General features: G+C 41.2%; 1 protein-coding gene across 1 annotated transcript; it reads right to left on the minus strand.

Annotated features, from left to right (window-relative positions):
- Positions 1 to 5,482: 5,482 nt before the first annotated feature.
- selenos (selenoprotein S) lies at positions 5,483 to 14,532 on the minus strand. The gene is made up of 6 exons (XM_037796045.1): positions 14,258 to 14,532; positions 12,562 to 12,693; positions 9,990 to 10,096; positions 9,818 to 9,907; positions 6,640 to 6,712; positions 5,483 to 6,136 (listed from the first exon to the last, which is right to left on the minus strand). Exons 1-6 carry the CDS (start codon positions 14,358 to 14,360, stop codon positions 6,057 to 6,059), a joined length of 585 nt encoding a protein of 194 aa, XP_037651973.1. The 5' UTR covers positions 14,361 to 14,532; the 3' UTR covers positions 5,483 to 6,056.
- Positions 14,533 to 14,952: the final 420 nt, after the last annotated feature.

The raw sequence follows: 14,952 nt of genomic DNA on the forward strand, positions 1-14,952 counted from the left end.
AGTACAGTGTACAGTGAAATGCAATGAAATGCATTTTACCCTGGCTCTCTCAGCCCTTAAAATCTATAAATAGTACAGTTGACAAATACTACAATAAATAAGACAATACCTAAGAATAAAATGATAAAACAACCTAAAACATCCATAAAACAATCCACAGCTCTGCATTCATTTAGTGCTCCTGTTCAGTAGTCTGACCGCCTGTGTATGGATCTTACACCGCTACTGAGGCTCCTGACGGTGTATTAAATGAATAAAGTGTAAAATTGCCAATATGTCTTGTCTGTTCCTTGTTACTGATAGAGAGTTCAATCATCCAATCCACCAAACAACTCAAAACAAGAGTCAGTACCAACAGGAGAATACACTGTTTACCATTGACGGAGCATTTTGGCAAATTTTTCTTGGGCGCTCCCCACATAATCAGCTGTGCTGCTCATCCCACAAATGCATGATCCTTACAAGGGATATATAGATATATAGATATATCTATATATCTATATATATAGATATATGTATATATATATGTATATATCTGGCAATGTCCTTCATTATTATGACATCTTGTGGCCCTGACTTTTAGAGGGCCCCTTTGTCTTAATCCAGTTCTGACACTTGTATTATGGTACGTATATATTGTTTATAACATTGTTTTTCCTCAGGGTCAGATTAATCTGGCCATACCAATCAAATATGTTGCTACAAGTTCATTTGTGACAACAGTCTATTAAATCTTCAAGTGCAAGGACACTCCAACCTTACCTGTCCCTATTCAACTGACTTTACTGTCCAGGCTGGAAGCCACAAACTTGCCAGGTTTAGTATAGGTCTGCTGAATATGAACAGAGTGGAAATCTAACCAAAATGTGACTCTCTTTGGTCTTGATGAGTCCTTATCTTCAAGATTGTGGACATTTTTGATTAGCCTTAAAAACGGCCTGAAAGTTTGGTTGAACCTACTCTTTGATAATACTGTCATGTCTGATCAGAGCTTACAAAAAGAGTCATGACATAGTGTATTGGTATTAACCTGCAAACAATACTTGATTGCAAGAAGATTCTGAAGAAAAAGGTTAAAAGAACAGTAGTTATAAACACAATAGGCTTACGTATTTACTGGGTAGTTAATGATTCATTTGTGTCATACTACTAAGTCCATCCAAAATGTTTTAATAATATGTTTGAAGACCCGTCCTTGATTCTTATTTAGCGTGAGAACCTTACTGTTCAGTGGGCCAGAACTGTACAGGTAAATTATGGCAAATGTGACTATTTTTTCTTAAAGGGACTGTTTGTAACTTCTTACACGTATAAACCAATCCGGGTCGGTGTCCCATGCGCGCTCGCGTGTGGCTATGCTGTTCAGACAAGACTCCAACACAAACTACACAGAAGCACCAAAATCTCTTGTTTGTATCTAGTGAAGCCCGTCTGTTAAACAGTGTTGGCCGCGGTCGGAGGACGCGGGGGAGACCGTAGATTTTGTCTCCAGGACCGGAGTCTCTGCTGTACTCTGCTCCTCTGCCTGCTTGCCTTCACTCTCACACCGCGCTCGTTCTCACTCTGTCGCACCACTCTCACGTGCATGCGCGCACACTCCACACTGCAGAAGAGTTAGTTTAGCTCTGAGAATATCTAGTGAATGTACAGTGGATGTTTGTGCAGAAATAACTGCTGCAGCTCCTCCAGACCAACAGAGGTTTCCCGTGTCTTGTAAAGTGACGGGGCTCCGCAGAGAGAAACGTTATCGTCTCCGACCAAAACTCCGGTGTCTCCCCTGTTCCCTCCGGCCGCGGTTGGGAGGCTGAGGCAGGAAAAGCCAACACTAGGATCAGCATTGATTCATGGAGAGACCTTCGTCTGGTCAGCTAACATTACTGCCAAACAGCTGAAATAAAGAGTGATATTGTGCTTTTAGCTGACGTGTGTCGCCTCACTGTTTTGAGCGATGCTCGTTCATGTCTATGTAGAGCGAGCACAAGCGCGAGCAACAGGACCCTGACTTTCGTTGACTTAACAACCACAGGTGTCGCTGTTAACAAGACATTTCTGATTCTGACAAACTGTCCCTTTAACTAAACCTGAACATCTGAATATGGAAAACGAATCAAGACCTTAATGCTTAAACCTACCGAAACAAACCAAGAGGTTTAGCCTGATGTCAAACAAGACTGTTCAAAGCAAACTCAAAGGAGATGCAGGGATTATGAGAGGATCGCAAAGTGTAGAGGCCACAAAGACTGCAAAGCAACTGGGCCCCAGAGTAGGTGAATTATCACCGTCACCTGGACTGTTGGGGAGCAGCCGACCGTGACCAATGTGAGTTATACTGGTTAGAGAATTACACTAAATAATCATCAAGTGTGTGTTATGAGTACTGTGAGTTGGCATTTCTCAGAGGTGGGTCTCACTTGTCTGCTTGCTTGCTGGCACATGCCTTTAAAGTATAAGTCTGGTGATATATATTTTTCTTCTTGTTAACAAATCCCATGTGCAGAGCCAAACCAGCAATGAATGTATCTACTAATACATATTGTGTGTGTACCAAAGCCTGATATATCTTCTTCCTCTGTGCCATAAAGCTCCATTGTTGTCCAAAAACCCATTAAAAACACACCATGAGTCAACACGCATGCACATATGCTTGGAGGTGACCTTACATGTGAAGGAGGATGCATGTATGTGCCCATGTAAATTATATTACTATATCTCTGCGCCCCTCCCCCCCTCCTTTATTTTCTATTAACTTATTTGTTTATTTAATTTATTATTATTACTTTCTTATCTTTGTATTATTATTGTTTATTTTTGTATTCTATTCTTTCTTTTTATTATTTTTATTATTATTATTATTTTTTTTTTTAAATTTTATTTCAATTTTAAATGCTGAAGTTGTTTTCTCTAGTGTACTTAGTGTTTGTCTCTAAGATCAACTACTTAAAAAATTGGTTTGTAAACTATTGTAATTACGAACTGTAAATTGCATATATGAAAACAACCTCGAAAAAAGGAAAAAAATAAAGTATATAAAAAAATGAAAACACACCATGAGTCACTGTGTCACTGGGCGACATGTTCCTTCATCACCATGAACACACACACTGTACTTTATTTGGACTCAATCCCAGATACACCATCTTGCTGCCACAAATACTAACCAGAACACCAACTGTGGGTTAATCTGCAGCTGAAAATAGTCCCCAAACAAATGCACTGTTTTCTCCTGTTTGAGTAATGCTTTCTGAAAGCTACAGTGCCCAGCTGTTATAGAACATTACTGAGCATTTAAAGAGCCTATAGAAAACCATCATACCCCTTTTGAAACCCACTTTCTTTGTCTTACAGCCTGAAATCAAAACCCATTCAAAATATCTTTTTCCAGCTTTATTTACACATTTTGCCTTACAACATTCAGCTAACCAAAATTAATTAAACTTGAAAAACTAGAATAACAGACTTGGAAAAGTGATCAGTCCTGGTTTAATATTTTGCAGAGCCACCTTTTGCTTTAATTACAACCATCAGTCTGTCTGGTTACTGTATGTCTCTACCACCTTTGCATACCCAGATAATGGGGAATATTGGTCCATTCTTCCTAATTCCCAATTTTGTGGTGATCAGCAACGGACTGCTCTCTTCAAAGTCCATCCACAGATTTCCTGTGGAATTTAGGTTCACCTTCCTATCCTTAAAGGCAGGGTTGGTAAAGGTTCAATTCTCATTGTATTCCGATAGCCATCAATAAATCAAATACTCTGACGTAAAGAAAAAGAAAAAGAACATCCGGTATCTGTGGCTGTCGCAGGACTGTAATAAACCAGCCAGAATTCATTTGGACAGAATGTAATGATTGGACAAGCTACTTGTCTGCCTACCTGCGCACACTCGGTCCGTGCACTCATTGCGCGTCACTGGAGTCTTCCATCAGCTGCTAGCTTGACAGTTGTGAGTACTAACAGTAGCCATGTTTGTTGCTTACATCTTTGGAGGGAGGCCTGAAGGGACGGACTTTCTCTCTAGTTTAGGGACTTTTGGAGCTAATGCTGTTAACTAATTTCATTGGAAAAGAGTTGGCAACACTGGGCCAAAGAACATACATTGATAAGAAGTGAAAGAAGTGAAATTGATCATTCCATTGCAACGTAAGCGCCCAGCAGCAGAGCTGCTTCCGCCATTTTGGACTGAAAGCGACTACTGGACTCCAGTAAAACGTCCGCCTACAAAGAGCCGTACAAAAGTAAAACTAAATTATTTCTATTCTATTGTCATAATTTGAATGTCTCTACCAAAATTGTATCTCTTCCAAATGTACCTCAAAGGGAGATTTGTCAAGTATTTAATACTCTTAGCAACATGGGAGTGGACAATTATGCTGCTTTATACAAATGTATGTATATATGTATTATTGGAAATCAATTAACAAAAAAAACCAATGGCAGATATTGTCCAGAAACCCTCACAGGCACTGCATTTAGCATTAAAAATATGCTCAAATCACAACATGGCAAACTGCAGCCCAACAGGCAACAACAGCTGTCAGTGTGTCAGTGTGCTGACTTAACTATGACTTGCCCCCAAACTGCATGTGATTATCATAAAGTGGACATGTCTGTAAAGGGGAGACTCGTGGGTACCCATAGAACCCATTTACATTCACATATCTGGAGGTCAGAGGTCAAGGGACCTCTTTGAAAATGGCCATGACAGTTTTTCCTCGCCAAAATAAAGTGCAAGTTTGGAGCGTTATTTAACCTCCTTCGCGACAAGCTAGTATGACATGGTTGGTACCGATGGATTCGTTAGGTTTTATAGTTTCATATGATGCCATTATCTTCACTCTTGAGTCCGCTACAACCTAAAAATTGCAAGTTGCGTTAATGTGTTAAAGAAATTAGTGGCGTTAAAACAAATATATATATATATAGATATAGATATATACACTGCATATATATATATACACACCCATCTTCAATAAGGAACCAATGGGCTGAGAGCCATTGATAACAAACAGACTGGATCAAGTGAAAGGTAAGAAAAAGGTTTTATTTCTCTGTAGGGTCCTTTCCATAATGTTGTCAGACACTTAGAATAACAATCTGAGCCTGTCAGTGGCTCAAATAAGCACTTTTAGTGGACGTACATTGACGGTGAGGAGTTGCCCCGAGCGATTACACTGCAGCTCGTTTAGTGGCTGGCGTTTGCAGCGCACTCCCTCAATACTGGACCAGTTTCAAAAAGTGTCATCCCCATTAGTTACTTCAACACGGGAAAATAGGGTCCAGGTCGAAAATGATGGAAGTTACCCTTTTAGGCCCCTGGGATCTTGCCCGCTTTGCGTGGTTGGTAATGTAGCTTTGGTGTGTTTGGTGACCGACTCATCTTCCTGGATAAATGAAGTTTAGGTAAAGCTTAGGAAGTGTAAATAAAAGCTGCACCCAGCATGGTGCACCTTCACGTGCTTGTGAATGGAGACAAAAACAGATACCCAGTGACCATATCTTTATTTCATAAAAATGTTGCGCAACAGTATAGACATACCCTCCTTACATTCTGGTAGATCAAAATGTTAACTATTTTATCACAATGTGCTATTTCTTGTAATTACCCAGAAGACCACCAGCTACAGCTGCTGTAGTAATATCAACTCTATAGCAGTACACATTAAAATATAGGAGAAAAAAACACACTGACTGTGAAATTCATCAGCCAAACCTACTGGTTACATACCGCTTACAGGCATGGCGTCATTACAAGCTTTCAATTCCAAAATGCATTTATCCCTTTGCTGTTTGACAGCATGATTCATGATAATCACAATATCTTATATTGATGCTTAACAAGGCAGAGATTAGAGAGTAAATAACAAATCAAAGCAGGTATATGTTATTAATGATGCTAACTGATCAACACCCACTGGAAGTATGGAGCAAGTAAAAAAAATCTTAATAAAGTGTGTGCTTGGTGATATTGTCAGCTTGTTTCAGTCAGTCAGTGTGCACATCAGGATGTCAGAGGTCAAAGGTCATGCGGACCAATGTCTCTGACCTTCTTTAACCTCATCCACCACTTGACGGTCCTCTCCTGCCGGGTCTAAAGGAGCAGGTGCCTCCTCCCTGTCCATTCAGGGGATTGTAGTCTGAAACACACAGAAGAACTGCTACAGGACGAATCTTGTCAAATCTAAGTTTTGGCGAGAAACTTGAATAAATACAGTTCTTTGTCTTTGTTGATGACACGGTGTGTGTGTGTGTGTGTGTGTGTGTGTGTGTGAGAGAGATGCTCCACTGTGTGAAGCTTTGGATCATGGGTCTTGTCTTGTTTGTCTAGAGTAGTGCTGTTCTGTCACTGTTTATCTGATTTAATTGTGACCTGCCAAGATACTGTAGATGAAAATGAGCTTTATACTAACTCTGGTACAATACATACATCCTATGGTAACATTAATGTTTAATATTGAACAAGGTCCCTTACAAATCAAATTAATTCAATACAATATGAATTCTAGGTACATTGTGCGGATGAAAGAGCATGTTTTATATTTAAAAATTAAAAATTTAAGACTAATACCTCATTAGTCTCCTATTTAAAGCTGCAGTGCGTGCCGACTGTGCATCAGCTTGTGTCCTGTGAAGTACATACCTGCACTGCGAAGTGGCTTCTTGTCCGGCTTTGGTTTGGACCCTGTTGATGATGAGCTGGCCTCTTCAGTGGTCTGCGGTGATAAAGCATTCATCAGATACTACAGTGAGGTACTTCGACCATCTGTGTCAATGTGGTTAGCCTTGGTTCACAGCCTTTACAATCTTTTACCTAATCATTGTTTTATCTCAAGTAGTCATCTGACAGCAGCAGCAGAGACGCGTGTCACTGACAACAGTTGTGTGATCAGTTATACAAAAACACACAAGTGATCTCAGATATAGCCCTTTCACACCGAGGACTCAACCAGGGTTGAACCAGGGTTGGTTGTGTGTATGAAAGGGTTAAACCAGTTGATTGACTCGCCTTTGGGACCCAGGTCGAGGGGTGGGTCATACCAGGGTCGGACCAGGGTCGCTAATACCCTTTTCACACCAATGAGCAGGGTTGCACCAGGGTTAACCTACCCTGGTGCAACCCTCCTTTTGTCAATTCAAACCAAGCCAGTCAACCCGGGTTGAACCCTGGTCAGGACAATTCAGATACAACCTGGGTCACACCTGGGAGCAATGCATACCAATTAGCTCAGGTGCTAGAAATGGGCGGGGGGGAGGCGGGGTTTACACCTCTGGAGGGCTACAGACAGAGGAGATGATAGTAGCATCATCAATTTGAGCAAAAACATAAAATGTCACAGATTGATGCATGTTTTTGGGATACAGTGTAAATATAGAACACACAGCATGTTTAGCTTTATAAAATGTTGAATATGTTGTATGTATGGAGCTGTAATGTATGCAGAAACATACAGACAACATACAGATTTACAGCATCTATTCATCAACATGAACCTTTTATCCTCTGTCTATCTACAGAACCCATTTATCATATATCAGACTACATTGTGTTATCTAATATGATAATAAAGGCTACATTTACTAAAGGATTAGACACTTCTGAAGAAATGTATATTTCACTCACTCCACCATCCCAGCTAAGAGTGGCTTCATATAGAAGGGATATTAAAGTTGGTCAGCTGGGCATGTGGCAACTGTTGGATAACGTAACGGTTTGTCCAAATATAACAAAATTAGATTATATTTCATTTAGTTTGCTAATTACTTAATAATGTAATGAAGTAGGACTGGGTTTGTTACTTTATAACAGAGAGAACGGGCGACAGACGGATCTTTTTGCAGATTTATTTTGAAAGATAAAAGTTAAAAAAGGTAACGTTACAAATAGAAGATGTGTAAACAACAGATGTGCTCACAGCTGGCGGAACCGTGAGGTGGTCGGCTTATTATTAACACGGTGTGTTTCTGTGTAAGTTTCAAGTTTCAAGTTTATTTGCCATATGCATTTAAAAGTACAGTGTACAGTGAAATGCATTTTACCCTGGCTCTCTCTCAGCCCTTAAAATCTATAAATAGTACAGTTGATAAATACTACAATAAATAAGACAATACCTGAGAATAAAATTATAAAACAACCTAAAACATCCATAAAACAATCCACAGCTCTGCATTCATTTAGTGCTCCTGTTCAGTAGTCTGACCGCCTGAGGGTAAAAACTGTCTCTGAGGCGAGAGGTCCGAGCTCTAATGCTCTGTAGGCGCTTTCCTGAAGGGAGATATGAGAAAAGTGTATATGCTGGATGACTTGTGTCCTGCATGATACAAAGTGCTTTCCCCCTGCAGCGAGTGGTGTAAATGTCCTGTAACTGAGGTAACGGTGATCCAATCTTTTTTGATGCTGTTTTCACTGTCCTCATCAGGAGTTTGTGGTCATGTGATGTAATGTTGCCAAACCATACCAGTACGCATCCACTTAAGATGCTTTCTATTGTGGACCGGTAGAAGTTGATGAGAGTTTTTGTGGACATACCATGTTTCTTTAAACACCTCAAAAAATACAGTCTCTGTTGTGCCATTTTTGTGACACAGCTGATGTGCAGGGACCAGGAGAGGGAGTCAGAGATATGGATGCCTAGGAACTTGAAGCTGTCGACAATTTGGACAGAGTGTTATTTATATCAACAGGTGATTGAACAGTTTTAATTCTCCTTAAATCAATTATAAGCTCCTTAGTTATCTCCGCATTCAGGGACAGAATGCGACAGGTAGCGGCGGATGTCTCTCTCATTCAGCAGCCTTGTAATGTTCGTTACACTACGTTGTCCATCACCATTCCGTCATCTACCGCATTTTTCTTCCTCACCGCAGACGGTCAGGACCAGAGCTCCCGCACCTTAATGTCTCGCCACACATCCACAACCTATTCGATTGCAAATGAGGGCGCACAGTCCGTGACGCAACTGTCACAGGTCGCCGTGGCTAATAAACAAACGTAGCGACGGCAGCAGGAATGATTTCAGACAAACCGGAGGTGAATGACGAAAGAGAACAACCCGGATGTGTGGCGAGACATCGAGGTGCGGGAGCTAATGGCCGTCCGCGGTGAAGAAGGAAAAAGCGGTAGATGACGGGACGGTGACGGACAACGTAGCGTAACGTTAAACGAACATAACAAGGCTGCTGAATGAGAGAGGCATCCGCCGTTACGTTACACGGTAACACACCGTGTTAATAATAAGCCGACCACCTCACGGTACCGCCAGCTGTGAGCACATCTGTTTTTAAAGCGTGTTTGCACATCTTCTATTTGTAACGTTACCTTTTTAAACTTTTTATCTTTCAAAATAAACCTGCTAAAAGATCCATCTGTCGCCTGTTCTCTCTGTTATAAAGTAACAAACCCAGTCCCACTTCATTACATTATCAAGCAAATGGCAAACTAAATGAAATATAAACTCATTTTCTTTGCACAGTCTTTGCACATTTGATCTCTGTAAGGAGGAATAAATATGGAATTTGACACAAGTTTATTTTGAGTTCAACTTCTGTTCGAGTATTGTGGATGTTTTGAACCATGGTCTCTGTGTCATGACTCTGAAAGGTGAGCTGACTGTATCGTTACATTTCTGGCAGTGAAAGCGGTAAAAAGAAGAAACGTATGTACGTATGTAATCATTTTGCTCTTCTGTGAGGATACTGAACTTATAAACTTCAAAACTATTTGAAATGTTAATGTCCTTTTAAAATGCGTCCACAATAGCGAGCGAGGCTTCGGATTAAAGGAACTGTAGTAAAAGACAAAGTTCCAGATCAAAACTCACCTGAGAAGGTTTTGCAGCTCCTTTGTAACTCTTTCCCTGTTGCATACTGTCCCATATCTCGATTTTCTGCCTCCTCTTCTCTTCTTCTTGCTGTTCACAAAATAAACCACACATTCAGTTGGTCTGAGATCGTCTTTCTTTCAAAAGATTATTTTCTATTTCACTGCTGTACCTGTTTCTGTTTCTCTCTGAAGATGTCAGCTTTGGCATCAAGCTCCTCTTGCATCTTTATCCGAGCTGCTTCCATGGCTTCTTGTCTTCTGGCCACTAACACAGAATCTTTATGAAAAAAGAAAAGAAAAAAAAACAACTTTAAAAATCATGAAATTTAGCCTTCACTAATAAGCAGTGAATCGCAATGACCAAACTCTTAGCTGACAGTTAATAGACAGAATATGAAACAATAACATTTTGGATGATTAAGTCATTTATCAAGAGTTATTTATGTAGTTTGAGCTTCTCCAGTGTGAGGACTTTTTTTTTCATTGTAAATTCAATATCTCTGGGTTTTGGACCGCTGGTTGGACAAAATTCACCTTGGACTCTAGGAAACTGTGATGCATTTCTCAATGTTTTGTGACTTTAATAATTGAAAAGTTGCAAAATTTGGCACAATTGTGGAATGAAAAACAAAATTCTCAAATCTATAGATCAATTCCTCACAACAGCACATGCATTTCTTGTTGCTTTCTTACAAAAGTATCAGTACAAATATTTTCTAATGATCCAGTGACGCAACGAGTGAGCCTCTGTGATCAATATCAATTGAATTGTGCTTTTCTATTGAACTGTAGAGCTCTGACATGTTCATTAAAGGGACTGTTTGTAACTTCTTACACGTATAAATCAATCCGGGTTGTTGTCCCATGCGCGCTCGCGTGTGGCTACGTTGTTCAGACTCAAACTCCAACACAAACTACACGGAAGCACCAAAACCTCTTGGTTGTATCTAGTGAAGCCCGTCTGTTAAACAGTGTTGGCCGCGGTCGGAGGACGCGGGGGAGACCGTAGCTTTGGTCTCCAGGGCCGGAGTCTCTGCTGTACTCTGCTCCTCTGCCTGCCTTCACTCACACAACGCGCTCGTTCTCGCTCGCTCAGCTCGCTCCACACTCCACACTGCAGAAGAGTTAGTTTAGCTCTGAGAATATCTAGTGAATGTACAGTGGACGTTTCTGCAGAAATAAATGCATACTGTGCTCATGTACTCGTACTTGTACTCGCAAAACGGCTCTGATACAACGGCACCGATACCATTTTACGGTGGTGCGCCCGACCCGCTGGGCCGGGATCCCACCTCAGCCAGCACGCACCGGCCCTCACTTTCATTGCGGGGGTTTTGCTTGCACCCTCTGCTCTGACTCACGCGTCCGTTAGACTCCTTGGTCCGTGTTTCAAGACGGGTCAGGTGGGTTGCCGACATCGCTGCAGACCCTGCAGACCCCTGGCCCCTTTACGTGGGCTGAGCCCCAATCTGGCGGCCCAATGTGGTTGGGGCTCACTGAGGACAGTCCGCCCCGGTCGACAGTCGCACCGTGAGCAGTGGGCCGTTGTCCAATCGTACTCGGGCAGCTTGGCGGAGGTCTGCGCTCTCTGAGTGCCATTCTAGTTTCTGATTTAATTTCAGTTATTTTTATTTTATCTATCTAACGATCACAGCGCCATAAACTCTTGCAGTGTCTTGTTCGGGTTACTGGCAAGAGTAGACGTATGACCACGACCAATCATGGCACGTCGTATTCCACGATCATACGCGAGTTCAGACGTCATCGGGGAGGCGGTTGAAGCAACTGTCAATCGTGGCGACAGAAGCGTTGTGTGTGATGCTGGCGGTCTTGTGTTGCGAAAAGAAAAAGAAAAGAAAGAAAAAAGGGTTGTGGATGAGCTCCTGGGTGGCTCAGAGAGGACGGTATGGGCTGTCCATACTTCAGTCAGTTTGGTTGTCCCACCTGACAGCAGCAAACTCGCCATCCCTCCTTCTTTTCTCCATGTTTGTTTATTAACAAGTGACCTGACTGCGACTGCGCGCTGGAGAGAGCACCTGATTGGTCAATGTAAAGGAACACGTCGCCAGAGATGTCGCACTAGGCGTGTCAAGACGAAAAATTCTAGACTTTTCCTCGGGGTGTTGTGGGGCGTCCCAGACGTGGCGTCGGTTGTCGTGTACTATGACACACTACACAAGACATGAGGATCGATTTTCGCACACGACACTCATTTATCGTTCCCGATCCCCTACGACGGCCGTGGCGGGCTATAGTCGGGCTGATATCGTGTAGTCTGAACCGGGCATTAATGTTTTGAGAACTGCAACAGTTTTTCAGAAAACATGTTTAAGTAAATGAGAAAAACTGTAATAATCAGCTGATTATTCAAAATGAAATTAATTGTTACTCTTAGTTAGTTGGGCCACCAATAACTCTCTTAGTGTACATTGGAAATGGTAGTATTATTGTATTAAGATAGGTTTGGATTTTTTCCAAGTCTATGTTTTACAGGCGAGGCCACAACAATATTCACTAACAGTCTCCCCAGGTACTTTAGATAATAAAGGAATTGTTAAACAGACTGGTGCTACAATAGGTAACACCTGCCTACTGTATATCTGAAATCATGGAGCTTTCTTTTCAATATTATAAAGTATATGTTGTGTGATACAATGGAGAATATGGGATTGTGTTTGATTCCATTGACTCATATTTTACTGATCTGGGCTGGTCTCGGTACTGTGAAGTGCTGGTGCTGACCTTGCGGTGTTTGTGGGGGTGAACTGCGGGAGCTCTGGCTGGATCTCCTCTTGCTCAGGTGCTGGATGAGCAGGTACACCAGAACAGTCACAAGCAACACGTACCATCCATACTGGGACAGAATCTCTCCTACTGTGGGGGGGACAGGAGCAAACACATTATGAATCTTCCTTTAAAACAACTTGATTTAACATATGCAAGCTATACAGTATATATATATATATATATATATATATATATATACATACATACATACATATATATACACATACATATATATACAGAGAGAGAGAGAGAGAGAGAGAGAGAGAGAGAGAGAGAGAGAGAGAGAGACTTACAATTTAACAACCTAGATAAGGTTAAAGGTCCCATATTGTAAAAAGTGAGATTTTCAGGTCTTTTACATTATAAAGCAGGTTTAAGTGCTTTATAAATACTGTTAAACTATCAAAACGCTCAATATACGGAGAAACACACACAGCCCGTATTCAGAAATTGCGCGTTTGAAACAAGCCGTTAGGATTTCTGTTCCTTTGTGATGTCACAAATCTACAATATTTAGACCATTTCAAAGTTTTAAACAAACATTCTAAATGTGTCCCAGTTTATTTCCTGTTGCAGTGTATGTAAATAACATCAGCTAACAGGAAGTAAACATGGACCCAAACTGTTGCGTAGCAACGCAATTTCATTGCAATTCCATTGAAATGCACTAAAAGCGTTTCAGACAGAGGGTAAATACAAGTATATTCAACCAGACAGCATGAGGAAAATAAAGTGTTTTTTGAACATTACAGCACGTAAACATGTTCTATTAGAAACACAAAATACAAGTATGAACCTGAAAATGAGCACGATATGGGACCTTTAATAAAAAAGAAACAGATGACAGAAAAACACAAGTTAATATTTGAGAAACTGAGATAATAACAACTGTTGAACTTATTAATGAAACAAGGAGATTTTTTGGCTCCTTCCATGATATTTACCCACATTGATGTCATATTCACCATGACAGATATTTGTTCGAGTGACTGTCCATATAATCTATTCTCTAGATTATTCTATAATCTAGAGAATAGATTTTATTAAGACTGTAATAACCAGTTTCGCTCTGAAGATACAGTCGTGTTTCTCACAGTAACGCGTTGGTAGATAAGATGTTATGAGACTGCATGTCTCGACTAACGTTAATAACTGAGTGTAACTTTAGAACGTATATTGAGAAGAAGTGAAAGTCAATAGTTGTTCCATGTCAACATCAGCGGCCAGCAGCAGAGCGACGCTTCCGCCATGTTGGACTGAAAGCGACTACCGGGACGTCAATATACGTCCGCCTACAACGTGTCGTACACAAGTAATACAAAAGTGTTTCTATTCTATTTGTCATGTTTAAGGTCTCTATCGAAATGGCCTGTGTGGCGGAATGGCGGAAAGCGGCTGTTGTAAAACAAATCAGCGAAGTTTCGTCAGCTAGGTTCTATCATACATCCAGCTAGTTTCTCTACTCTGTGGTGTAACACTGACAACAAACCGTGCTAGCTACTAGCATGCTCTAATGTGTCATTACTAAAGGAACTGTAGCTCCGTTAGTTCGATCAGCAGTAGACCTAAATACAACATGTAATCAACTGGTCTAGTTGTGTTGTCATGTTACCAGAGAGGCTAAACTGGTCTAGTTGTGTTGTCATGTTACCAGAGAGGCTGATGGAGCTCAGGTCCTGGTTCTTTAGAGACGTCTTCTCCACCATAAACGGCGAGTCTTCGTCATTGACGTCTGTAATCTCCACATCATCCATTGTAGATAGTAATAAAAGCTCCCGTGTTGCGTAGCAAACGTTCTCGGCTCTTCAGTTCCCGCTACTTGTCGTCCTGAGCACTGCTTCCCCTGTCACACCGGCTCTGCTAGGACAGGACAGACTAGCTACTAGCTGCCAACATGCTACACACGCAGAGCAGCATTTTAGGATGACGTGTTGGCCTCGTGCTGCGTTTGAGAACCGTGGGAAACCACATCACTGTGACGGGTTAAACAAATAAAGGGATTTTGCAACGTTTTATACATGCCCTTGCATAGAGTGAATGGTAACGTTATTACTGTATTTTCACTTTACTTACGGCATACAATGATTATAACCAGCTTGTAATGTATTATCTGCCTATACCTCAGGAACTTAACGACCACATAAAGCTGCAGTGGGTAGAAATGGAGCAAATAGGATTTTAAAACAAGTTATTTTTATAAAATGGTTACTATATCTTGACTGTAATGCATGAGACAGCTAATCTGAAAAAAACATGTGCATCTGTGTCCTCCGGTGCTCCTAGCGGCATCTGCAAGATTTCCCAGACCTGAGGAAAACAACCAATCAGAGCCGAGCTGGAGTCTGC

The sequence above is a fragment of the Sebastes umbrosus genome, chromosome 2, assembly GCF_015220745.1.
Source record: "Sebastes umbrosus isolate fSebUmb1 chromosome 2, fSebUmb1.pri, whole genome shotgun sequence".
In the NCBI taxonomy this organism is placed as follows: domain Eukaryota; kingdom Metazoa; phylum Chordata; class Actinopteri; order Perciformes; family Sebastidae; genus Sebastes; species Sebastes umbrosus.